Source organism: Lissotriton helveticus, chromosome 11, assembly GCF_964261635.1.
Source record: "Lissotriton helveticus chromosome 11, aLisHel1.1, whole genome shotgun sequence".
In the NCBI taxonomy this organism is placed as follows: Eukaryota; Metazoa; Chordata; class Amphibia; order Caudata; family Salamandridae; genus Lissotriton; species Lissotriton helveticus.
In genome coordinates, this window is record NC_136072.1 from 719,671,761 (window position 1) to 719,699,350 (window position 27,590).

The 27,590-nt window shown below is 45.8% G+C and overlaps 1 protein-coding gene across 2 annotated transcripts in view; it reads left to right on the forward strand.

Moving 5' to 3' along the window:
• Positions 1-4,716: 4,716 nt before the first annotated feature.
• Positions 4,717-27,590, forward strand: part of LOC144791816 (zinc metalloproteinase-disintegrin-like VLAIP-B) — a 263,161-nt gene continuing 240,287 nt past the window's right edge. The window contains exon 1 of one of the 2 annotated variants that reach the window (XM_078666597.1): positions 4,717-5,016. In XM_078666597.1, the coding sequence (XP_078522723.1) occupies positions 4,965-5,016 (52 nt within the window). In that variant the 5' untranslated portion in view covers positions 4,717-4,964. The remainder of the gene's footprint in view (positions 5,017-27,590) is intronic. The other variant, XM_078666598.1, reaches the window with a different exon arrangement.

The following is a 27,590-nucleotide window of genomic DNA, read 5'->3' on the forward strand; positions in this document are numbered from 1 at the left end:
GTAACGCTGATGACAAGCTGGCTTTGTCATCAGCGCCGAAGGGGTTAATTGTTAAATCCTTACATTTATACAGATGGGCCGCAAACCCAAGGACATTGATGATTACGTACAGGAGTATGCAGAATTCGAAGCTGTATCCCTTAAAGGGATGAAAATGTTCACATGGAAGTCATGTCGAACAACTGTTGACATTAAAAACAGGGCAGCGGATAATATCAAAGACCACCTGAGCAGCAAAACCCATGAGAGACTTTCTGCTCCAGTTGTAAAGGAGGCCCGCATGGAGCAAATGACCATGGAGCAATGCACAACTCGTGCACGTCAAAATATTGAAGAGGCTGCGGATATCCCGCACAAGTTTGTGAAAGCTCTGTGTGAAGGTGGTGTTCCACGTCACCAGACTGATGGTCCAATTGGAGACCTGATTAGGCAGCTGTGCCCTGCAGCAAGGACAATGTGCAAATCCAGTCAAATGTATGAAAAATATCTACTGAAGTGTTTGAAGCACAGCTCGGAAACATACGTCAAGCTGTAGCAAATGTCCCGATCTCGTTAACAATTGACGAAACCACAGAGGTGCATGGTGACCCAGCCATTGGAACATTGGTCACATATTACTGTGATGATGAAGAAAAGGGTCGCCGCTCAGCTTTAGTTGACACCACTGTATCTGATGAGAGTAATTCTGCTAAAATTGCCTTAATTGTATTCAGTGTGCTTCAAAAGTTGGGTAAATCATGGCATGATCTTGTTGCAATATGTTCTGATTCTGCATCCTATATGACAAAGGCAGTAACTGATTTGCGCGCTGCTCAGAGCATTAATTCCATCCATGTAAAAGATCAATGCCATCTTATACATGCTGCTGTTTCCTATGCTCTGTCTCAAGCTGAGAACCGGGACATGTATGATTTTGTTATAAAGGCTGGTGCAGTATTTAAGTATGCGCCAAACTTAAAATGTATTTATTCGCAAGGAAATGTAGACGGAAAAATTAGATGTCCAAGGGCAGTTGTTGTGATCCGATGGTTCAGCTGGTATGAGGGAGCAGTAAGACTTTTGGAAATATGGCACTACTTCCTTGCTTTTGTAAACAATGAAGAAGCCTCTGGATCCAAAATTGATCACCTACGTAGACTCCTCGGCCCCAACAGTGCAAACCACCAATCTTTCTACGTCAAGTTGCATTTCATTGTTAAAACCCTAACTGGTATCATGTTAATGTTAATGTTAATGTTACTGGTGTTTTGTATAGCGCTCGGCTACTCCGAGGAGTGTCCCGGCGCTTTATGACCTACAACAGAAACAAAGGGGCAGGCGAGAAAAAGGTATGGCCTACTGAACAAATAACCAAGATTTCAGGTCTTTTCTAAAAGCCAACAAATTGGTATTCCTGCGAAGAGCAATTGGCAGAGTATTCCAGAGCTGAGGCGCCAGGTACTTGAAGGACCGGCCCCAATCCGAGCTCTTCTTATGACTGGGACCACAGCCAAAGCCAGCGACTCAGACCTCCAGGATCTGACAGGATGATAGAGAGCCAGCCGTTTTTTAATGTATTTGGCTCCGGAAGCGTGCAAGGCCTTATGAGCCAGAGTAAGAGCTTTGAAAACTATCCGTTTCCGGATAGGCAGCCAGTGGAGAGACTGCAAGAGGTCCGATGTTCTGGCTCAACTGTGCAGGCCGTAGATGGCCCGCGCGACCGAGTTTTGAGCCACCTGCAGACGTTGGAGAAGGTACTCTGGCAGGCCCAAATACAGGACATTGGCATAATCAAGCCGTGACCCAATAAGGGCCTGCACCGTAATTTTCCTATGCGCCAGCGGGAGAAACTTAGGGAGCATCTTGAGGAGGCCAAAACATGTTCCAGTGATGCCAAGAATCTGGGACTTCAGCGCCAAGCCGTTATCGATTTTAACACCGAGGTTCTTGGCTATCATAGAAGCAGCCGACGGAGGAAACATGTTTACAGGCCACCAGTCCTGCCAGCTTGGATCAGACCGACAACCGAAAAAGAGCACCTCAGATTTATCCGAGTTGCATTTGAGGCCATTTAGCTGGAACCATTTAAAAACCGCCCAAGGCACCCTCGGATGCTCTCTCCGTCAAACTCAGACCCCTTCCCACAAGTGAAGAGGAGCTGGGTATCGTCTGCATACAATACGATCTGGGCCCCAAAAGACTCCGCCAGTGTCGCCAGAGGGGTCAGGAAGATGTTAAAAAGAGTAGGGCTCAAAACAGAGTCCTGGGGAACTCTGACCTCCAACATTCAGAGGAAGCTAGAGTCAGAAGAAACACATGCCCACCAAATATTTTCAGCCATATAGGTTGACATGGCTGTGGCATTGGAGCAAGACTATACACAATACCCAATGATCGCCAGTCTATTGCAAATGTTACCACAAAAAAAAGCAAATGCCCTAATAAAAGTGATGATTACTTTTAAAGATGCACTGAAAAACAAGTGGGATGCTGTCCTAGCTCGTAACATAACTGGGCAAATGAGTTACAGCTCTTTTTGGAAACGGGTTACAATCCTGGACCCATTCAAGAAAGTTCAGTGTAGTCAGGATTTCAATGATTTCAAAGATGTATTCATGTTGGTTAGAGCTTCTGATGATGTAATGAATGTTGTAGAAGAAGAATTCAAGAAATATGTAATGCACCCTATCCCACAAAAAGACATCAGTGCAATGACATACTGGCGTTCTCAGAAACAAGAATGGCCAACACTGTGTAATCTCTCTTTGAATCTCTTGGCAATTCCAGTCTCATCAGCAAATATTGAACGGGTTTTCAGTGGTCTTCAATTTATTAACAAACCAGAAAGAGCCTCAATGTCTGCAAAGTCTCTTGAAATGCACATGTGCTTGTACTACAATGGCAAAGTTTTCAGATGAATGTATTGTTTTGACCAATAACAACCAGGCGCTGGTGTGCATTGTCAATTTAAACAAATGTGGAAAAATACTAGCTGTAGCGGCGTCTTTTGCTTGTGGCAAAAATTAATGCGTATAAATACAGAAAAAATGCCCCAAAAATAAATATGGATAAATACAGACGGAAATGGCAAAAAAATAAACACCATAAAACCGGGAGCCCTAATTATAATGCACCCTTACAAATGAAAGAGCAAGGTTGCGCTCTATCACCACCAAGGATACAATGCTGCAGCCTATTGATTTTCTCTTACAAATCATTATTTTCAGGTGTCTTCGTGCAATGTGATCAACTGAAGTGACCAAGGACAACAGCTCCCATATTTCACCAGGATAATAGGCTAAAAATGCAGCAATGAGCCTTAATTTGATAATTCTAGACACATACCCACAAAGCCGACAGAAATACTTTGTATCGTCTTTGAAAGGTTTATGCGTGAATATATCATACAGTCCGGGGTTTTACTTTGCTCCTAGAGTCCTAAATTTAAAATGTACTCCAGGTACCGGAATGCATTACTAACACCTGGACTTGGTGAGCTACTCACGCATCTTTCTGGTTAATTTGAGAGCTCAGCTGCTGGTCTCCTGCAAAGACAGTCACCGGACCTTTATGCAAATCAGGCCAGCTGTCGGCCAATCCCTGAACACATCGGGGTATTTGGGCTCGATGCACCCAATGCCCTGAAAGCATTGTTTATGCAAACTGAGAAGTCGCTGTACTGCTCATGTTGCCGACCCCTTCATACCGGTAGAGTGACAAACGTGTTTTTTTCGTGTTTACCTGTGACCCTTACCCCCATTGAAATAAACCTGACTACACCCTGCCTCGATTTTCAAAGCTGTTCACGTCTTACAGAGGAAATGTTTGAGTAATCACATGTTCTTTGTCTCAGTACACCTTGGCAGGTAAACTGCTGGGAGAATCTCTCCTCAAGGCAGAGGCGGAGGGAAGGAGGAGCTGAGCAGGTACCTGGAGGGCTGATTTACTGGGACATTTCGAATGAGTCATGCTCCAGCTCCGCTGATATCTTCATGAACTGAAAACTTTCTGCACTTTTACCGTCTTGTGAACAACACCAAGCCATCGTTTTGCTTTAAACATGTAAATAAATTCTTGTTGCTTAGAAGCAATTTTTCAGTGTGGTTCTTAGAGGAGAGTGTAAGGGTTAGGGGGTTTATTCACAATGTTCAAAATCTGGGCTTGGAAGAACGAATGCATTTTGGGAGTTGTAGTTTTCGTGTCACTGATTGCACTAAATTGATTTAACTACCATATTACCGAAGGCTGGCTTGGGATTTAAAGCAGGGCATTCTTCACGGCAAACACCAGGTAATCAAGGACTAGTAGAGTCAAGATTACGAGTAACAACTACGAAGAAAACGCAAATAGGTTATCGGAGAACTTGGGGCAACTTGACGTCTCTATTTAGTCTATTAGGAAGAATTATCCATATTCAATTTCACATAGCGCCTATTATTTCTTTGTGTTCTGTTCCTAAGCACTTCCGAAGTGGCCAGACAAAGATGCACGGGGAATGAAGGGATTTTCCCAAGATCACACAGAGTGAAAAAGTGGTGAAGACTTGAATAAAATCTCCGGTCTAGTATTCCTCACTTGGCAATTTAGACTAAACTAGGCCACCTTCCTAGTACATTTCTCTACTCACCACTGTTCGAAGAAATGTGCACAAGTACGTACAGAGAAGCCTGTTACAGATCCCGGCGCCCTGTTCGATCTCACACAGGCATAGCCCCTCCCCTCCTTCGAAGAAGTGACATGTGCAATTTGCCATGCCGAACTTCCGCCTTCCCTAGCGTTGTTGTAACTTGAAAAGTTGTGCAACTCCTTCTGCAAACAACAGCCCGTGCCGCGCGCAGGTAGCGGGGAGGAGGGGGCTTGGGATAAAAGCTATCTTCCCCTTCCTTCCCTCCATTGAACAGGAGCATCGCGTGGGAAGCGGACGAAGGCTGCTGGAAGCCGAGACTCCGAGGTCTAGCCGCACCTGTCTACCCAAGCGCCCTGCGATGTCCCCCCTTCTCCTGTTCTCTGCAGCCCTGTTACTTTTCCAGCAGCAAGGTGAGCGTTTCACTGAGGTTTACTCACTTCAGTGAGCTGAACAATCCCCAGCAGGGACTGTCCACCCATTCAGCAGTTGTATTAGAAGTCCGGTCCCCTTCCACGGGGAAAGCGCTTTTATGTGGTCGGTGTGCTCCTGGGAGAACACACCGAACTGAAATGTACCTTGATGTGTCTATTGGAGCAATATTTTGACGTTTAGTAAAAGACAGCGCTCAGCCCTCTGGAGGCATGTTTTTAATATTTCAAAGACACGCTGCAGTCTTTACTAGCTGTGTACCACTCCCTGATACAGTGTCTTCAGTATCCCGAGTTTGAAAGCATTGCTTGTATTTATTGGAGGTATCACATTAGCTCGTAAGAGGTACGATGTGTACTGAATCGTCTGTAGTTTTTAATTCCGAAATTCTTTATTGTATATAGAATTTTTTTTTAATTATTTTTTTTAAAATAAATATTGAATACTTTTATACGCTCTGGTGTTGCTGATCGACTATATAACAACACCACATTATAACACACAGCACCCTGAATGTATCAACTTAATGAGCGCTATGATAAGTTTATGTGCAAACTGTATAGCAGAAATATAGCCCAATGCCCTTCATTGGGTAGGAGTTGTTGTGGGTAGTATGTTCACGTTTTTGGTTCATAATATCTTTGTTTATGCTGTGGAATAAGTACCAAGTAAGGTGCTGTAGCCTCGGGGTGACTGAAGGTCTGTGATTATGTGGCTGCAGTATTTGCATGTATTTATGGGGGTTCTCAAGAGGTTTAGCCAGGGACATCTTAAGGATTTTGGAGGCCCAGAGCGGATTGTATTTCGAGGCCCCCTGTTTGGAACAGTTTTAACTTTATGATCCATTTTCAGCTTTTTCCTGCCCTCCTTTGCTAGGTCCTGACAGCACACAGGCACACTAGCCCAAATTCTATATGTGTTTACATCTAATATTCAAGGATAGTCATGTGTGTTTTCAATATTGTAAAACAGCAGCTGCTCATTAATATTACACAAATAATCTCTGACACTCTCCCATTCATCATATATGAGGTCCTGTTTTGATCTAAAATAAACTTTATGGAAATTGCTTGAAACATAAATGCAACATTTCTCTGCAAAATGTCTGTAATAGACTTTGATCAATAAATAAATTAAAGAGAAGCAGAATTTTAAAAAAAAATCAGCGTAAGAAATATTGAACTATACAAAAGGGGATGATGGATGGAGCGTTTGAGCAAATCAAACACTCGCCCCCAGTCAACTGATCTGGGTTTAATCCATCACCATTCTTTAGCCCACTCACCCACCCCAGTTCAGACATGGCCATATGCAAATCAGTCTGACCCTGTGCCTCATGGGAACAGTCCAGCCCGAACTGCCAAGCCATGTCTTCCTGGACCGGAAACAAGCATCCTGGGACCGGTTTCGGATTCATAATCCTCATCAGCCAGGCTATCTTGAATCCAGTGGCAAAGTGAGCAAGGGACCCCTTTTGTACCGCATTTGGCCGCCATAAGTGTGGCAGGGTATGCTCACATGTGAGTCCCTTGCTCACTTTGCCACTGGATTCAAGCAAGCCGGGCTGAAGACGGCTGTAATGCCAGAAACCGGTCCTCGGAAGCTTGTTTCCGGTCCAGAGAAGGCATGGCTTGGCAGTTCTGGCTGGACTGTTCCCATGAGGCACAGGGTCAGACTGATTTGCATATAGCCATGTCTGAACTGGGGTGGCAGAGTGGGCTAAAGAACGGTGATCTATTAAACCCAGATCTTTTGACTGGGTGTGAGTGTTTGATTGGTTCGGATGCTCCGTCCATCACCACCCCCTTTTGTACCGCAAGAAATATTGAACGTCACCAGGGCAAACCTTTGCAGATCAGAGCTGGCTATCAGGGGTCCCTGGGCAAGAGCGCACTTAACCATCCCTTAAAACGTCTCTGGGGAAGCCTCTCTTAAATAGACCTACTTTGCACTTTGCAAATGTTAGCTGGTCATTCTTCGTCTGTTGATTGATGTGTGCAAATAGGAGAGAGATTTGCCCCAATGTGCTCTAACTTTTGTTAGGAGCAGAAACCAAAAACTCTTAATGTTCGGATATTTCAGCAAAGCAAAAAAGAATGTTTATTTGGCTTCGACGCCCAGTTTCGTTCTTCATTGCCGCACTGTTCCAGCGCCTTGCTGTATGGCTACTAAACCTATTCATTTGACGTCTCCATGCAAGAGAAAAGGTAGCATTATGATTAAGTCTACCAGTTTTCAATTTTTACCGATAAATACAGACAGCAAACGATCTATTTTAATATCTGGGTTTATTTTTAAATATGGATAACAATGGAAATGTTTTTTTTGTTTTTGAGTGATTCTAAATGCTTATAGTCATGACTGCCAGGCCAATAGCTCTGCAGATTGATAGTTGAGAAAGTAAAAAAATAAATAATGTGTATTAGTGAGGTTTAAACAGCTGTATGTATGGACAATGTTGATACTAACACGTACATGATTTCATACTAGTGGATTAATTTATCATTAATGGGTATGTTTGTCAATGAAACCTGTCTGGTGTTCAAGTATCCATGTACATTTATTGGTTAAATAAATGTGGAAATTCGTTTAAGATTACGTTTTTTTCACAAAACCCAAATGGATATATGCTGATAAAATAAACATGGATAAATACAGACGGAAATGTCAAAAAAATAAATACCATAAAACCGGGAGCCCAAATTATGATTAGGTAATCTCAGTTTACAAGTATTGTACAGTTTTCAAACATGTTGATATACAGGTCAAAGGGCTGCCATGCATTGTCTAAACTAAAGTATGAGTGCGAAACGTAGGGAGGAAAGAGACGCAATAATGCTATTTGTATTGACATTGGCTAACATGATACAATCTGAAATAAATCAATTATATTGTTGTGTCAGACTGTGGCAATTACTGCAAGCCTCTGCGTTGTTGTCACATCGAGGAAAGCCTTACTCTCTTCAAATCTTCAACCTTAGTTGTGTCTGTGTGTGGGTTATACATTTGGAGGCGTTTGCCTTGAAATGTTTGCTAACAATACATAATTCATTGATTTCTTAAGCAGACATTTGTGTAAATATTGAAAACTAGATCCACCCAACTGTTGACATTTATGCAGGCACACATTCATTATACTGCTTTTCCAGCTGACAAACTGATTTTCTAACAACATTTTAGAGTTTGTATGGGTCTTAAGTAGTGGCCCGTGAAGCATGATTGGTCTTTCTTTGATTTTAAGCAGCATATGTTGCATGTGGTCCCATGTCATGTGTGAGAGCTTCCACTTGTCATGGCTTTTAAGTACAGGAACTTTCATGCTTGAAACAACGCATACCATTACACCGCAAGTCGTAACAATGACTTGTGGAGGGGGGAGAAGGTGTTGGATTTAAAATCCAACACCTTCCTAAGGAAATGAAATGAAAAAGGTTCTTAATAAAGCGCACTGTGACCAAGCGGCTTCCCACCTCTAGCGCCAGGAAGCCGCTTGGTCACAGTGCGCTTTATTAAGAACCTTTTTCATTTCATTTCCTTACTGTCCACACAGACTAGAGCTGGAATAGTAAATCATACTATTCCAACACCCAGCGTCCCCCTCCGCAAGTCGTTGTAACGATTTGTGGGGTAATGGTATGCGTTGTAACAACATGCAGAGTAACGGGATGCAGGGTCAAGAGGCATATTCGTGCCACATCGCACCATTGATGGAGCCAGCGTCCCCTATCACAGCAAATGCTCTGTTAACGGTGCCGGCATGACCTGAGCAGTGCATTAGTGAAAGGCAGACTGACTGAAGCTGCTGGTCCACTTTTCTCGGTGACCAGTACACTGACCTCACTTTTAAAAGAAATGGGGATTGGTATCCTGCTACAGGTGGGGGCTCAATGAGTGACTCTACCCGAGAGCTGGGGATGCCTCAGCGGTGTCTTAAATACATTTTTTTTAAAAACACTGTCTTCTCTTCACTGATGTGAAGGCAAAGGCACCAAATTTTCTCATTTGCATCGCCGACGCTCCCCTGTAAATGAGGGAACACCCCTTGAGATTTCACCAGTGCTAAATGTGCACAAGGGTTTGTGTCCTCTTATGTAATACCAAAATGCCCCTGGAAAGCAATAAATGGGAGCATTCACCCTTTGGGCACCTAGGATACTTTGTATATTGTGCCCCCTAATAATGATTTGGTACAAAAGGGGGTGGTGATGGACGGAGCATCCGAACCAATCAAACACTCGCACCCTGTCAAAAGATCTGGGTTAAAGTTCGGGCTGTACTGTTCCCATGAGGGACAGAGTCAGACTGATTTGCATATGGCCATGTCTGAACTGGGGTGGCAGAGTGGGCTAAAGATCGGTGATGGATTCAACCCAGATCTTTTGACTGGGTGCGAGTGTTTGATTGGTTCGATGCTCCGTCCATCACCACCCCCTTTTGTACCCCCTAATAATGATTGGCACTGTATCTTCAGTCATGGACTTATAATTGATGATCTAAAAAGTCTGGGTGTTCTAACTTTGGTTTGCTTACTTTGAGTTAACTACTCCAACCCACCAGATAATAGTTTATAATTTAAAATTCAAAGACTTTAGGCAATATCTGTCATGACGAGTGAATCTGGCATCCTTAGCGTCTTTTAGTGTTCTCCTAGACGGGAGCTTTTTATTGGTCTACTCACCTTGAGGTTTCTAGGGTCGCAGCCACGTTATGATCCCTCCCTTTGCACAGGCCCTGGCTGGTGGCAGTGATTTCATGTGCACACTTCTCACCCAGGCTGATACATTCTGGTTTCCCTTGATAAATTAAATTCAGTTGCTTGTGATCTTTTCACATTTGTTGTTTGATGTGCTTGAAAGTAAGAATTGTGTGCATAGGTTGTTCAATAGGAACCGACACTTGAAGGTGTATATAAATGGGATAATTCACCGTTACTGGAGGCACTTTTTCCATGAGAATTACCGATAGCTGATTGTGACTGTGGGGTATTTTAACTATGGAGGATCGATGATGCCCCAAATACAGCAAGAAGGAAAAACCAATCGACCCCCCCCCTCCCCCATACACACATTCACTCCTTTCTCACCTGTTTATTTGGTTCCAGGTCAGAGGAGAATGCACATGATTTCTTTCCAGGGCAGGCAACCGAATGATGAAACTTGCCAGCTACATTTATAGAGTGACCACAACAATGTACTTTGTGGAAGGAGTCCAGCGTTGCCTTTCCGGCAACCCCGGGAAGCTGCTCCAAATAGCCTATCCAACATTTTGAACTTCTAAAGGGTGCACTTGCTGTGATTGGCAGTAGGCAACTGCCCATCTTCCAGGACTTGGAAATATAAACTAACGCTCACATCAAACTTATTGAACTACTTGTAGGCTAAAGAGCTACATGGACCCTGCTGCTGAATGTATAGCTCCTCGTTCGTCATCTTGGCTGCACACCAGTCTGAAACCTCGGCTCTCCTTCCCTCTTACTGCACTTGCCTATGTGGAAGAAGCCAACCAGCATAATGAGTCCAGACACACAGACACCGTGCCTGGAAGCCCTTTCTATCCATCTGCAAAGTTCAGAAGAGGGCGGACCCAAGAAACTACATCCACACGTGCAGGTGACCTGGGAGGGGATTTCGATTGGCCATCACATCGCTTAACTGTATTGACTTATTGTTTTCTTCTTTTTCACCCTGATGGTTGAATGGAAGTCCAGTACCTGGAGCTCCGAGTTGTAGCCATATGAAGAAGGGTCTGCCTTCTCAGTTGTGGGCCCTTTGTGCCCATGGCATGTACCCTTTACCTAGGTATGTCCCTCCTGGGTGATAATCTGTTGACCTTTAGCCGCTATTGCTCCAAGTAACGAAATGACACAATTTAACTGAATCCAGCAGCACTTAACTCTATTCTGTGTGATAGTCTTATCTTTCTGGAAAGTTTTTTTGTTTTGTTTTTCGGAATTTTATATTGCGCGGACTTGACCCGAAGGTATCGGGTATCAGAGCACTTTACATGAGCACCAGTTGCGTAACACAAGGACACATTCATTTTTGTTAGGCACGGGGAGATTACGTGATTTGCCCAGAATCGCAGGATGTTGAGCGTCATTGCCGAGTCTTCACATTTGAGATTGGCAGTTAGGCCACATCCTCTCCCTACAGTTTAACTTCCTTCCCTGAACAATCCAAGCACTTCCTAGTTATTTGCAGGTTAACGTTGGACTATATTTTGATTTCAATTGAGTTCTTCTGTGTTTATGAGCCAAGGTCTGCTAAGGATTGGGAACCGTAACAAAGTTATTCATTCTGATCCTCCATCTTACAGTGTTGTGATTGAGTGTCTGTTGCAAATAGAGCCCGCTTGAAAACAGTCCTTGGACAATTCCAAGAGCATTTTGTTGCTTACCATCACTTTGTGATTGTCCAGCATTTATATCAAATGGCCGTGATTTATGGCGGTAAGATCCTGCATTACACTTTCCGTGCTTTGCTTTTAACAATTAGACCCGCTTCCCTTGTGTACACATACTCATATTATTATGGTGTTGTGAACTTTCAAAAATCGATATCTCTGCCTAGACATTCATATCTTTATTGCTGCCATGTAACTGTGTTGTACAGTACTCCTTCTCATCTATTCACCACCACCTTTGAGCTAGGCCTTGAAACACTTTCCACCTTAACTCTCAGATTCCAGGAGGACTGAGAGCCCAGCTTTCCATCAGAGTATCCATTGCCTTCCTCACTTGGGCTCTCCCTCTCTCCTTCTCCCTTTTTCATTATTAAAGTGACAAATACTGTGACATGACCCTTCTTGCCTGTGCCGTGGATTGCCACATGCTGATACATATTAATTAATTCCTGTATTCAGTCATGTATTTGTACCTTCCTACTGTGGGACTAGTGCTTTGCTTCTGCTGAAGTCTCCTCTTCATATCTTACAGCTGTCTTATCTTCTGAGGGGCCTGGGCTGGGTTGCCTCTTCCTTGCCCCATGGTGAGAGTGTTCTTTTCATGGGCCTGGGCTGGGTGGTCTATTCCTTGCCCATTGATAGAGTGTTCTTTTCAAGGGCTCTCTCCTCTGTGGGTGATGGTTGTCCTATGTGTCTGCGTACCTTGACACCCTGTTAAGGATTGCCTTCTCGTTGTGCATTGTGTATTATTAGTTAATGTCCTTGTTGTTCACTGCTCTCCTCGAAAGCAGCCATGACTTCACAACACAAGTGTTCACACAGTTTTGCTGCGGTCCCTTGATATGTATTATGTAGGGGTGCAATTGACGCTCTCGGGTGTGTTGGTGTAATTTACATTGCGAACCTTAGGGCCCTCTCCAGTGTCGGACTGCAATATAGGCACAGGCACCACCATAAAAGTATTCCTTATGAGCAAATCCGATAGCTAAAAGCATACCACGTTTGTAAATTGGGGCCGCTGTGATCTTGTAAAGACTCAGGACCTGATTCACAGAGAGCCTCCGCCGTCAAGGTGGAGGCTTCACAGTTGTGGTGGTCTCCACACTTGTGGCTGGATCTCAGCACTGCAGTTTCTCATTCTGGAGATCCCATCATGAGTGTGGATATCTCGCCACAAGTGTGGAGATCTCGACACGACTGTGGAGGCTCTTTGTGAATCCGACCCAGATTCTATAGGTGTTTTGCGAGGAAATGGGGGCTACATTAATCTGTGGTGGCTGCAGGCAATGTTTGTGATAATATCAGGGAAATCAACAGTAAAAACCAGACGACCAGACCATCAAACAGTCCCACAAATGGCTAAAAAATTGGCCCACACACTGACATCTCAGACCAACCATTTGGGCACTGCCAACTGCCCTACAGACCAGGCCGACCCTGGGCCATGCTTTCTTACGATTTGGGTGGGTAAACTGGACTAATAGGCAGGTCTCTGCAGCACTCTCATATTTGTTATTACTTGGTTGTCCAGGGGCTGCAAGGATCCAGGGTGGTGGTAGGGGGTTGGAGTCTAACAAATATTCTTCCAACATATTTTATTGGTTGGCCCTTTTTAAATTAAAGATATTTATATTGCCCAAATCAATGTACAAACTCAAACACGTGACCTCACGGTCCCTAACAGACAGCAGCAGCGGGTGCATCCGCCCACTGACCTGTCATTCAAGCCGACCAGGCTTTATCAGTTGGAACTATTCACTGTCTGGAACATTTAATCTTTAAAAATAGCTTGCAGCCAGGACTTATTCTCATTTGCTTAAGTTCCTGCTCTTATGATTTCAATGTAAGCTGCATAAAGGACAGTTTATCCTCACATTTTAAAGGGAACATGACCCACACTTGGCAATTCACTTCCTGTGACCGGATACAATAATTCACTTGCAAAGTTTGCAATAGAGAGAGAGCAAACCGTGAAATGGCCAGTGGCGGCTGGTAGTGAACAGAGGTGGCAGTCAAGAGTGACGGGGGTAGAAAACAAGAGAAAATAAAGAAAACTTACCTGCTGGTCGCATTGCTAGCCACATTCTCTCCTCCGTAGCAGGAAGCACTAAGGCTCCCTAAGCCAATGACAACACTGCAATGCAGCGTTGTGACTGGTTCTCCTAAGCCAATGATAACGCTGCAATGCAGCATTGTGATTGGCCGGAGTGCCATGGTTCTGTGCTCAGACAGGGACAGGTAGCCACTGCATGTTCCCCACCAATTTGCGTATTGCAGCCTGGTGGGGAACATACAAAGTGCGCATGAATATTTGGCCAGCCCAAGACAGCCGGCCAACCATTCATGCACACTTTGAGTGTGCTCACTACTCTGTTCTGTTATTATCACTTTATTTTTCCTCTGCACTCCTCTTAAAGCAGTGGGGCGACGCGCCTCCGCCTTAGCGGAGGAGCCGCCTCTTGACATGGTCCACTGTGTTGAGTGCTTGCTGTTGACATTGGTATGTGATCTGCAAAAATCACAGATTCCTGTCATATGGGTTTAAATTCTGATGGGGCCCAATCAGCCTTTCATTTTTCTGAGGTCGATAAAGTGTATTAGGGGTTTACTGTTTCTTTTCTTAAGTGCGTTAGAATTCAGGTGCAAGTGTGTCATGTTTCTAACCAAATTAGAGTATTCTACATTACAAAGATGTGCATTTTGTTTGATTGGCTGCGAATGTAAAGTTTTATCATTCTTAAGTTAAGCACATTTATGTGCTTTGTTTTGTTTTCTCATTCTTCATTCTGTATCAATCCTGTCTTCAGCAGGACTGCGCCACCTTTCAAACATTCGCACCAATGTCACTATAAAAGTGCTTTTGGCAGATCTTGACACTATCCAGCGACACACAACCATAACAAGCAAACTGTGACCCAAGAAGAGAGTACCGGGCATAGAGTGAAAGAGTGCACAGTTCCTTAGTTAGTTGGTTATTTAATTTGTAATGCGCAACAGCTACCCACAATAGGGTTTCCTTAGCTGTCTTGTGCCATTGGTTCTTCCTTTAAACAGGGGTGGCTCCTACATTGGGGTGGAGGAGCGACTACCCACTGCTTTCTCGCAGTGCTAGAAGCAGAAACATAAAATGGTAAAACTACCATTTCATGTTTCTGCTTCTCGCACTGCGAGAAAGCTGAAGGGTTTGGTTGGGGGCGGGAGGGTGGGCGGGTCTGCTCGAAAGCAAGGGAGGAGTGGCTTGCCCAATGCAATGGGCCCTGACTGTTTGGTCGGCCCAAGAGGGCCGACCAAACCAGTCATGTGCACTCTCCCTTTTCTCTATGTGGGCTGCATGCCTACATAAAGAAAATGGCCTCCCCATAGGTGCCCGGCTGGGTACCGTCCCCACCAATCGCAACGCTGCCATTGCAGTGTTGTGATTGGCTTAGGGGAGGGGAGGGAGGCTGCCTGTGGCTGCTCCCTTTTCAGGAGAACAGCAGGAAAACACAGGTTCTGGCCAGGAGCTGAGGCGCCCCCTCGCTCCCCCCGCAATCCCGAGTGAACCCCTCACCTGACCGTCCCCCCACCCGCGAGTCATGGCGGCCGCAACTGCTTTTACACCTGCTTTTTAGGTGGGGCTTGGAAGTGCAGCTTTCTGCAAGACCGATCTTTACGAATTCTTTAGAATATCATGGAGTGGGCTTTTTTGCTCTACCCACAGAAGTATTACTATTGGACCATATGCTATTGGGTGCTTGCTGTATCATTCCGCCTCCCATGGAGTGTTTGCTATAAAAGGCAGAAGGGATTTTTTAACTAGTATTGTTTTACATTTCTACAGTACTGTGATTCATCACACATTAAATTATTTACCTCACAAATGCATGCATATATAAAGCAAACACATTTATTTCCCACTATATCTGGCTTTAAAAAAACAAAAAAAACAATGCTTAGTAAGAACTCGAAATGCAAGCCAGACTTCCTGATTTTTACATTACTTGCCCATTTAATATGGCTGAGGGCAATGATTTTTGGGCCAGAAGCCACTTGGTGCTTTTTGTGAGGTCACTTTCTGTGGAGCTTTTCAGCTTTGCCTCTCCCAATTGGAACTCTCTTTATTTCCCTAGCATCAGTGCACTGAACCCGCATTGCATAAGCCGACATTTTGAGTACTCCATTTTGCCTTTCACCCTTTGAGGACATAAATATTGTTGACTTTGAATAATGGCTACAAGTACCTGTTGTTCCATGTCACCAAGAACAGTGTTCCAATTCCAGAGCTCCTAGGTTTCCCAGTTCCACGTGTAATTAGTTTGTCAAGTCTAGACTTGTTTTGTTGCCACATTTGGATTTGTTGTCCTATCTAATCATTAAAAAAGCGAGACTACAAGTTCCTGATTTCAAAGAAAATGTGTGGAATGTTTGAGCTTCTCACGTGGAGCAGGGACATTTGAAAATGTTTTAATTGTAGGCTTTTGTTTAACCCAATGATGTTTGCTTGCCATATTCATGGTTAAACTTCATTTGATCCAAGTGCATTTCAAAATATGATAGAAAAGCCCAGCACTAGCTCACCACATCCTTGGTGACATGGAATCATAAGGTAACCTTAATATTAGCGTTTGTGTACAGTGCTTTGATGCTGCAGTATACAGCTGTAAACACTATCCACATATACACTAATCTAGTTATTCCATAGTCCCCTGCAGAAGAGGTTTGAAAATCAGGTTTTTCTGTTTATGATTTAAGTTTTTCAAAATTTGTGGCTCAACCTTACTGTGGCGGTATTGCTTAAGTCTTCTGATGTAGTGCTAATTGCGTTGTACACTTTCATCACAGATCCTCCTTTACAGTCTTTACTTCTGCTATTCATAAGCCTTTTCTTGGTCTCATATCTACTTTCAGAAACCACAATATGAAAGCGGAATAAATGAAAGAGAACTGGGCATCTGCCGCCTACTGACAGGTCAGAAATAGGAGCTATTTAGACATGATCACATCTCCCCTGCCCTGAAAATTATTTGTAAATGGCTCCAGATTGACGCCTTTTGCTGCTTCAAAATGGCCTGCCTCACCCACAAAGTCCTCTACACCAAGAAACAAACTTACGTTACGTCCAAACTCTCTAAGGCGGGCCAAATAAAAATCTTGGAGCACCAACACTCTGCATCGCATCCCACCAAAAAAACACAAACAAAAAGCCTTCACATGCTCCTTTTCTGGCAATGCACCCAAAATCAGGAATGCCCTGCCAATGAATATCCAGACTAAACACTCTTTTATGAGCTTCAAAAGACAGTAAAAAATGATTCTCCTCAACTGACACTTAAACCCTTCGGACTCCAACACTTAGCTCACCACTGGACTCTTTTTCTCCTATCACTTGTTTTCCCCTCCACAAACTGCTGTAAACCAACCCTCAATCAAGTGTGTATTTTACAATCGATGCTCTCCAATCACTGCCTTGTCTCTGTCTCCATCTTTGGTCTGTAAAGCGCTCCGATACCCCTGAATCTACTCAGTGCTATATAAAACTCTTAAAAAAAAAAAATGTGTTTTAAAACTCGGAGAGGCCTAGATGGAATAGGACCAATACCTTATTTATGATTCCTCCACTTCAGAATGCACCTTTTTAAAGGCTGTAAATCCATTGTGGCTGGTAAGTGTATCCTAGAATTGCTTCTGCAAATATGTTGTTTCTAAACCAACTAGCCGTTAATTCCACAGAATTGGGTTCGGATTTTAACAAGCCCTCCAATTGTAACTGCCATTTCAAGAAAAGTGTGTTAATGCTAGTTCAAACTGCCAACCTTTCTTTTTTGGTTTAGTTTGCTGTTTAAATCTCATTTACCCTGGATGTATGTGAAGGGTCTATATGAGGTGAGCATTTGAAATCCAATGAATACCAAAGTGGCCACTGTTTTTATTACCTGAAAAGTGTTTTGTAAGAAATGTAAAATGTTTCATGTGATTCATCCCTGATAAAACATCCTGTTGACCACTTACTATTGATTTACTAATACCATACCCATTTTCTGATGATGGAACTACTAAACTGCTGTAGAAAAGAATCCAATTCATTGGTGTCAAGTAGGGTACTTTAGTTTTGACAGATACTTGCTTTTCTATGCTTCTTTGATTAGTCATGGATAGTCCAGTGTTCAAAAAGCCAAATGCTGCAACTAAATCAACCTGGAACTGAACCTCTGATTTTGACTAGTGGTGAGGGGATCCCATTTAGTGAATGGAACGCATTGAAAATGGGACCCCTATATCGTTGTGTTAGATTGAATAGACACCATACATTCTGTGTGACTAGACGTGGCAAGAGTCAATACAAATCTTTTTGTGCACCAGTTCTCTTTCTTGGCCATTAACAAGTGAATGATGGCCAGGTAGTCTGGTATGCAGTAACTCCTTTACCTTGTTTGTCATTTCATATTCACTTGGCAGGTCATATATACATTTTAAGTGAGATATTTGTGGGCAGTCCACTTCTTGTGGTGAATGTACTTTTTTTCTTGGCACATGCAATGGCAAGAGACCTTATTTATGAGTCAGTGTTCTCTAGCATGGTGCTCCTCAATTAGTAATTGTGTATGTATTTTTTTGTTTACGTGGTTCTTGCACCCTAGTCAATTAATCAAGCACAGAAAAAGTGATGTAAGGAATGCTTGCAATTTCTCTAACCCCAGGCAATCGCTCTGGTTAGCAACCTATCTTTCTTTTGTTCACGACGCCACCTTAGTTTGGACCAAGCCAAATGCAACTTCGTCCTTACCCTACTCCTCATGGGAATAGTCCAGCCTGAACTGTTAAGCCAGGTCCCCCCTGAACAGGAACACCAGTAACCCAGGACTGATTTTACCTTAGTTATGGGCTCATCAGTCGTGCACAGCTTAATTCTAGTGACACAGTGTGCATGGGACCAACATTAGGGCATACCCATTCCACTGAGAGTGCGAAACGTCTCTTACCATGACATAGAAAGGGAACAAAATAAGGACACAATAATACTGCATGCAAAACTTTACTAATTTTGAATATATTTGAGTTCTAAAAAGTACTGGTGGTTTCGGAGGTCACTGATAGGCCCAGATTCTGCATTATACTGGCACCTTTGTCGGTCTACTCCAACACTCTTAAATCTCAGTTCTACATCATTGCCACAGTACAGTGTTAAAACGTAATATGTGACCACTGCGCCTTTAACTAGGCCGGGTCACCCCCTTGCTTCCTGCCGCTGCCTGCCTCCTGCTTCTCCGCTGCTGAACGCCCCAGCCGCCGCTGGGCCGCCCGGATCTCCCCCTGCCCCCCTCGCTGGACCCAGGGACACAGAACCGCCACCGGACGCCCAGAGGTTCCCGCCGCTGCCTCCCTGCGGCCCCGCCCACCACCAGCCCATTGGCCGCCCCGCTCCCGCCACCCAGCTGACCCGCCCACCCGGCTCCTTACTTATGACGCCCTCAGAGCGACCGCGCAGCGGACGCGCGCAGCAGGAGCACCGATTGAGCGCTGAAGGTGCGCCAAAGGTAAGCCCGTCTGCGCCCGGACCGCGCCCAGTGGCAGGACCCCTGGCCCCCACCGACGGAAGCTGACCCGACGGACCTACGACACCACCGAACTCAACGCACTCAACACCGGCCGAACCCCGGGCTGCTACCGAGCCACACCGAGACGCACCCACGGACCCTTCAGCTGCCACACCTGCAATTCACCTGCAACCGGACCCTCGCCACACCAGCACCCACCAAGCCGACCTCCAGCAGCACCCACCTGAAGTGCATCCTGCTCAACACCCGATCCGTCCACAGACACGCCGTCGAGCTCTGGAACCTGCTCGACACCACAGACCCCGACGTCGCCTTCCTCACGGAAACCTGGATGAACGCCTCCTCAGCGCCCGACATCGCCATTGCCATCCCAGACGGCTACAAGATCATCCGAAGGGACCGCATCAACAACACAGGAGGAGGCATCGCCATCATCCACAGGAACACCATCCGCATCACGACCAACACCGACGACACCCTCGCAACCGCCGAACACCTGCACTTCCAGATCCACGTCAACCCCAAGACCACCCTCAGAGGCACCCTCATCTACAGACCCCCGGGACCAAGCACACAATTCAGCGAGGACATCGCCGACTTCATCAGCCCACACGCCCTCCCCTCCGCCGACTACATCCTCCTCGGGGACCTCCACTTCCACCTGGAGAACAACAACGACCGCAACACCACCACCCTGCTGGACAACCTCGCCAACCTCGGACTCAAGCAACTGGTGACCACCCCCACCCACTACGCCGGACACACTCTCGACCCGATCTTCGCTTCCAGCAAGGACATCGCCTTCAGCCACGCCACGGGGCTCCACTGGACGGACCACAGCTGCGTCCACTTCAGCTTCAAAAGGACCACGCTCCACCATCACCAGAAACAGGCTCCCCGCAGAAGCTGGAACAAGATCACTGCAGACCAGCTCGCTACTTCCCTGAACAAGAACCCTCCCACCAGCACAACAAACCCCAGCCAAGCAGCCACCAATTTCACGAAATGGATCAGGGACTGCGCAGACGACCTCGCCCCGCTGAAGACCCCGCCGAGCAGACTCGGCAGCAAGAAAGCCCCATGGTTTAACGACGACCTCAAGAGCTCCAAGAAGAACTGCAGAGCACTCTAGAAAACCTGGCGCAGAGACCCAACACCGGACAACATGACTGCCCTCAAGCTCGCCACCCGAAAACACCACCAGCTGATCCACGCCACCAAGAAAACAGCCTTCAAGGAACGACTGGTCAACAACGCACACAACAGCAAGGAACTCTTCAACATCGTGAAAGAGCTCTCCAACCCCAACGCCGGAAACAACGACCTCACCCCTTCGCAAGACCTCTGCAACTCCCTCGCCTCCTACTTCCACAACAAGATCGCGGACATACACAACAGCTTCAGCACTCAACCGACGCACGCCACAACCGAACCACCGCCCCCCACCACCCCCCTCCGCGCCTGGACCCCGATCAGCACCGAAGTCACCATCCGCACGATGAACTCCATCCACTCCGGATCTCCGACAGACCCCTGCCCTCACCACGTCTTCAACAAGGCCGACGCTGTCATCGCACCCCACCTGCGGGAAATCATCAACACCTCCTTCGACACCGCCACCTTCCCGGAGAGCTGGAAGCACGCCGAACTCAGCGCTCTACTCAAGAAACCATCAGCAGACCCAACCGACCTCAAGAACTACCGCCCCATCTCGCTGCTCCCGTTTCCAGCCAAAGTCATCCAGAAGACCGTCAACAAGCAACTGGCCGCCTTCCTCGAGACGAACGGATCCCTCGACCTCTCGCAGTCTGGCTTCCGGGCCAACCACAGCACCGAGACCGCCCTGATCGCAGCCACCGATGACATCCGAGCCCTGCTCGACAACGGAGAAACAGCGGCCCTCATCCTCCTGGACCTCTCCGCGGCCTTTGACACTGTCTGCCACCGTACCCTAGTACAGCGCCTCAGCAACGTCGGAATCCAGGAGAAGGCACTGGAGTGGATCACCTCCTTCCTTGCCGGAAGGACACCGAGAGTCCGCCTCCCCCCGTTCAGATCGGAAGCCACCGAAGTCATCTGCGGCGTTCCTCAAGGCTCCTCGCTCAGCCCAACACTCTTCAACGTCTACATGAGCCCCCTCGCAGCCATCGCACGCCAACATAACCTGAACATCATCTCCTACGCCGACGACACCCAGCTGGTCCTCTCCCTCACTAACGACCCGGCCACCGCCTGAGCCAACCTGCACGAAGGGATGACAGACGTAGCCAAATGGATGTCGAAAAGCCGCCTGAAACTGAACTCTGACAAGACGGAAGTCCTCATCCTGGGATCCTCACCCTCCGCCTGGGACGACTCCTGGTTGCCCCCCGCCCTGGGCAGCACACCCAAACCAACAGACCACGCACGCAACCTGGGCTTCATCCTGGACTCCTCCCTCTCCATGACCAGACAAGTCAACGCCGTCTCCTCGTCATGCTTCAACATCCTGCGCATGCTACGAAAGATCTTCCGATGGATCCCCACCGAGACCAGGAAGACGGTCACCCAGGCCCTCGTCACCAGCCGTCTCGACTACGGCAACTCCCTCTACGCTGGAACCACTGCCAAACTCCAGAAAAGACTCCAGCGGATCCAGAACACCTCAGCACGACTCATCCTGGACATCCCCCGCCGCAGCCACATCTCCGGACACCTGAGAGACCTGCACTGGCTCCCGGTCAACAAGAGAATCACCTTCCGGCTCCTCACCCACGCACACAAAGCCCTACACAACCAAGGACCAGGATACCTCAACAGTTGCCTCAACTTCTACGCTCCCAAACGCCAGCTTCGATCGACCAGCCACGCCCTCGCCACCGTCCCCCGCATCCGAAGAGCCACCACAGGAGGAAGGTCCTTCTCCTACCTGGCTGCCAAGACTTGGAACTCCCTCCCGACCCACCTCCGCCTGACCCAGGACCACCTCGCCTTCAGGAAGCAGCTCAAGACCTGGCTGTTCGAGCAGTAGCGGACCCCCCCCCCAGCGCCTTGAGACCCTCCGGGTGAGTAGTGCGCTATATAAATGCTATGATTGATTGATTAATATGGTGCCTTCTAGATTTGTCTTGACTTGAGAGATGGAGGCTGCCTGCCAGATCTCCCTACAAGTCTTGTATATTGACTGAGGACTTTCACAAACATTAGGGCGTTAGTTAGAGTTTGGCAAACAAGAACCAGGTCATAAATGTGGCACACTAAATGATCCTCTGATTATAACTCAGTTTTAATACAGTGGATGAAGCATCTCTGGTGTTAGTGAGTGAATACCCATGTCTAAATAAATCCTTAGTTTCTAGACAGCCTTGCCATGTGTTATGCGGCTTGCTCCTCTTCACACTCTTCTGGCTCGGAGTCTGTACTGCTATTATGTTGACTTTCTGATGATGTTGGTTCCTTCTGAAATGAACGAGAATGATTGCTATTGCCAATTTTACCAACAGGGTTGTCTAGGTTCAGATGTTGTGATCACCTTTTGAGTTGGTTTGTGTAGTCCTCAACGATTCAAGTTGCATTTCCTCTTGCTCCGGGGTTTGTAGTCTAGGATGGTAGCCAAAGTAAACAAACCACTCACCTGTGTCTAGTTGCTGTTTTTGTAGAGGAGGACTGAAACTTCATAAAGCAAAAAAAGAAAAAGACTGTGGCGGCTGGCATGGGTGGTGGGGGGGCCATGGGGGGTCGGGGGGAGGTGGATGCAGTTGGGGGTCATGCAGGGGCGAATAAAAAAACGGACCTTCTGCTGGGTCCCTCGTCTCTGCTTCTGCCTCCGACTCCAGGAACAGAAAGCAGGCAGCCAGGCCCCCTCCCTTAAGCCAATCACAATGCTGCAATGTAGCATTATGATTGGTCTGAGCGCCGTGACAAGCCGCTCAGACAGGGGCTGGAGGGGTGAGCATGTTCTCCACGCAGGCTGTGATGCAGCCTGCATGGAGAACGGGGAAAGTGCGCATGACTGGTTTGGGCGGCCTGAGAGGGACGACCAAGCAGTTATTTGACACTTGGGAGTGGGCAAACCACTCCTACCCTGACCTGCTCTGAAAGCAGAGCAGTCCTGCCCACCTGCCCGCAAAGCTGCACTACACAAAGCATAAAATAACTCAAAATTATTATAATTTTTTATGTTTCTTCTTGTTTGGCACTGCTTAAAAGCAGTAGGGCAACGCTTCTCGACCATAGCGGAGTAGCCGCCACTGGGAAAGAGCTAGTGTGATATAAAAAAAAATGATATTAATGAGCATATTGCCACCACCGCCTAACCACCTCCCAATTAGATGGATACTGAGTCTCCAAAGTTGAATGCTGCAAGAAAACACAGCTTGGTGAGTGGATCAGAAATTCCCATCAAGCACACAACAGAAGCAGAAACTTTAAAGTGACACAAGATTAGCCACAGTGTATTTGACATCTTCACTAAACCAATATTCAAGCAACTCAGTATAGAATGCAAACAAACACAATACGTATCATTATTTCATGCGATTCGATAGGAAAAAAACGATATGCAAGTTTAATATTCTCAGAGAACCATAGACTTTGATTACATATTTTGCAAGCAGATATTCACATGCACCACCACCCAAGCAAAAAACAAAATATTCACGCAGTCCATGTAAACCAACATCCCTCAAACCATTTCTTGTATAGGCCGATTCATACAATCTTTTGACATCCACCCTATAGGTACTTGAAGAACCACTATCTCTTTTAAAACGTTTTGAGAGAACAGTGTACCACTACTGTTCAGCACTATATTCTACCCTTCTCTGCCCCCACACATTTTCTCCCTGAAGGTTTAGGAGGGTGACTTGTTTCTGTAAGACCCATTGGGCCTGAACACACTAAGAATTAATCTAACCACACCCCTACAAATGCACTCTCCTCAAGACAACAGCCCCTAGTGTTAAATGCCTTATCCAGAAAACGATTTGTCACTCATGGCATGGCCAGCTGCTGGCATTTTACCTTCCGTTTTATTAGTAGTGTTTTTTATTTCAACTACCACTTATGAATGCATTGCTACACTGCTTAGACCAGCATCACCTACCCTTCTCTGAAGCGCTAACACAAAGATCCCTTAGTTGTGCCAAATGAAAACCCCCTCTTATAACTTCTGGGTCTCTCTGTCCATATTCAACGTGGTAAATCGGATCCCACATGAATAATATTTCAATCTGGGCCACCACGATTGTTGAATGGAATGAACCCACTTGAGACTAGATGGAAATTATAAAGGGCGCTCATTACAAGATAGTTGAATGAATGTGATGTACACCCACCTACATTTAAATGCATGTTGATAAACCTCAACTATCATCCACACACAACTATAAAGGGTGGTGGACGTTTCATACTGGCAATCCAAAGCCTTCCATCGTGAAACACACTTTTCTCTTAGTTGGCATCCGAGAGATGGATTATGCATGTGTGTGTTTGTGAAAACATGTCCGCTGCATTCATGAGCCTGGGCTTGCATAGACTAGAAAGGTAGTGATGACTGATCAGGGTTAACGCGCCAACAGTCTGGTAACTTTCCTCTTCATCATTACCATTACCTGATCTATTTAACTCCTTCCCTCCTCCAGAAGGAAGAGGGCCAAATCACATTAGAGGAGAGATATTCCTCTTTACTCCTTTTGGGAGATTCTCTCTCTGAAGAGTTCATTCAAGCCTTTCCTCTGTAGATTGCTATCTCCCTGCCTCCTCTGCAACATGCTAATATTGACTGAAAATACTCCAGTAATCATGATCCTGTGGCAAGGTTGAACTTCACCATTGGACACAAGGTGTCTTCGGCTGAAGGTTGACTGAGATGAGAATGTTTTACATTTTATATGAATGACTGAGACCACGACCACTGCACCACATTTAGATTCATTTTTTTGTTCCCAGACAAGCAATCGCCATTTGCTTCCTACTTATCTCACTCTGCATCACCCAGGTGCTCCCAACCTGTCCTCCACACCCCCATCCACACATAGCAAACCATGAGCACATTATTCATAACCCCTCATCTCCACCAAAACTAAATGGATCATAAATTAAAGTCCTTGACATCAACATTAGTTATGCATTACTTTTCGAAGCTTGCATCATGTGCACAATTACAACTGGTAGATTGTATTGTCTCCCCATCAAGGAGCCCTGGTTCTCTGCCACCTCCCAGCACAACTTTAGTGACTTCTCACCAGCTAGGTCATAGCATCTAACACAATGACTATTTATATTAGATAACAGAAGGTAGTATTGCAGTCCTCCGCAAATCATCTTTGCTTTGTAACCACTAGGAGCATTGACCACCTCATCGGATATTTCCCTCTTTGTGGGTCAAGAGTGTCCCTTTCTTCTCCTCTCCAGATCCTCTGGAGCCAATTCTATCTTCAATTAATATCTATGACCTTGTCACCACATTTCCCATCAATTACTCAACATTTTTATTCAATTTTTGTCAACTTCAGACTTTGTTTCATGCATCACAGAACCTGCATGGGCATATTTTGTAACTTCTGAACACCACTCCTACCAAACAGTAAATCTCACTTCTAGTCTACATCAAAGGCAACAGGTATTCTTCTCCTCCATAAGGACCTTCAAATCCCACTAACTACATACTCTGAACTAGGCAGCCCACAACACGAGCTCCATTAACCTCGGACACCTTAGAATGTCTAAATATGGCCATTTCAAACTACCCTTCTGCGCTTCAAACCACCGAAGCAGCTATTTAATTTCTCTAGGGAATGGCCCATTGACTCCTTGCTGCAAGTCACCACAAGAAACTTCCAAACCCAGTTCAAAACTCTGAACATTATGCACTAATCAGACATAAAATTCCATCCATGCACCTCTGAAACCCACTCCTTGAGAATTATGTTACTGTCTGTGTTTTGGGAACTCCTCAAAATTAAAAGTAACATTGGTAAGTAAGTAGGACATGGGATACAACCATGCAGACCTCAGTGTTTTAAAAGCACTCTACTCTACGCACAGGATACTCATAGACACTGCAAGCCAGCCTACTGCATTGCTACCAACGTAGCCCCAACAAAAGTGAAGCACTCTTGAAATATATGAACAGTACACCAGACCCTGATTGCACTTTTGGAGATCGTGGCGACCCAGCATTCAGGGCAGATCGCTGAGCAATAGGGACAAGGGGATACATGATAGCTCTATATGGTGAACAGACAGATAAGCACTTGCCCATGCATAAGCAATCAGTTATACGAGTCTGGAAGGAGGCGACAAAGCACGTGGGGTGTAAGGGCAAGTTAACCAGTAGAACTCCACAGTGACAAGTTGATAGGGTTTGGGGCCCTTAGGGAGACTTTTAAGAAATGGGAAATTCTGGGGATCGAGAAACTAGAAGATATAAGGAGGGGACAGAAACCACTCGCATTCATGGAGCTCAAGGGGAGTATAATTTGGCGGAAACCGAATAGTAGGCATATTTACAATTAAGACATGCACAATACCATCATATAAGGGAGGGAGACACCCTTTCAAATCATTCCCCTCTGGAAGATAGATTGCTGATGGACCCAAAGGAGGCTAAGGCCACCTCCTTGACATATGAAAAGTTGCTCTATAACTCTCCCAATCTGATAGATCCTCTCCGGGCGGCGTGGGAGACAGAACTGGGGCTACTTGAGGATGACGACTGTGATAAGGCAGTGCAAAGGCCCAGAGAAGTGGCAATTAGAGCCAGGTTCTGTCAGATGCAGTTGTGCATACTGCATAGATCCTATGCCTCCAAGCCACTAATACATAAACTGGGATACGGATTGTCTGAATTCTGCGTTAGGGAATGTGGTGAAATCTGTACCTTTTTTCAGATTTTGTGGGATTGTAAATTCATTAATGAATACTGAAGGAAGTGGAAAAAGTCATGTCAGAAGTCACGGGGATAACCATTACAGTTGACTCACGCTGGTTTATTCTCTGTTTAACTGGGGAAGAGAAATGGCCGAAAATACACAACCATTTGGCTGAAAGTGGTTGCGATGGTGGCAAAACGAAACATAGCCCAAAAATGGGGAGCAAGACAGGTACGTGAATTGAGAGCTTGGGAAGTCTGACTTGGACTGGTGCTCTAGGGCAGAGAAAGTGATTTACAAAGCCAGCGGTTGTCCACACAAATGGGATAACATTTGGTGGGAGCGGCAGAAATACTGTGGGTATTAGGACGATCCGGGGAAGGGGTGCCTGCTCCAGATTAGATCAGAATACTCCAGGAGATCACTAAGGATTCGAGGAAAGAAATGCAATTGTGGATATAGTGTCAATATGATGATATATTTTGTATATGTACCTTGAATATGGTGGGACTGTGGTTTATTACTGAGCTTTTTCAATAAAAAAGCTCGTAAAAATCAAAACCGTACATCAGACCCAAAAATTAAATACTCTACTGACAATGCAAAACAATCAACAGATTATTTTCCAAGTGAAGATGGATAACAACCGAAAGAACATTTACAAGAAAACGGCTGCTATGCCCTTAATTCCGGGATGCAACTTGACCAAATAAATTCACTGCTCACCATCAACCTTCTCAACTCCTACTGCAAAGATCTTGCATC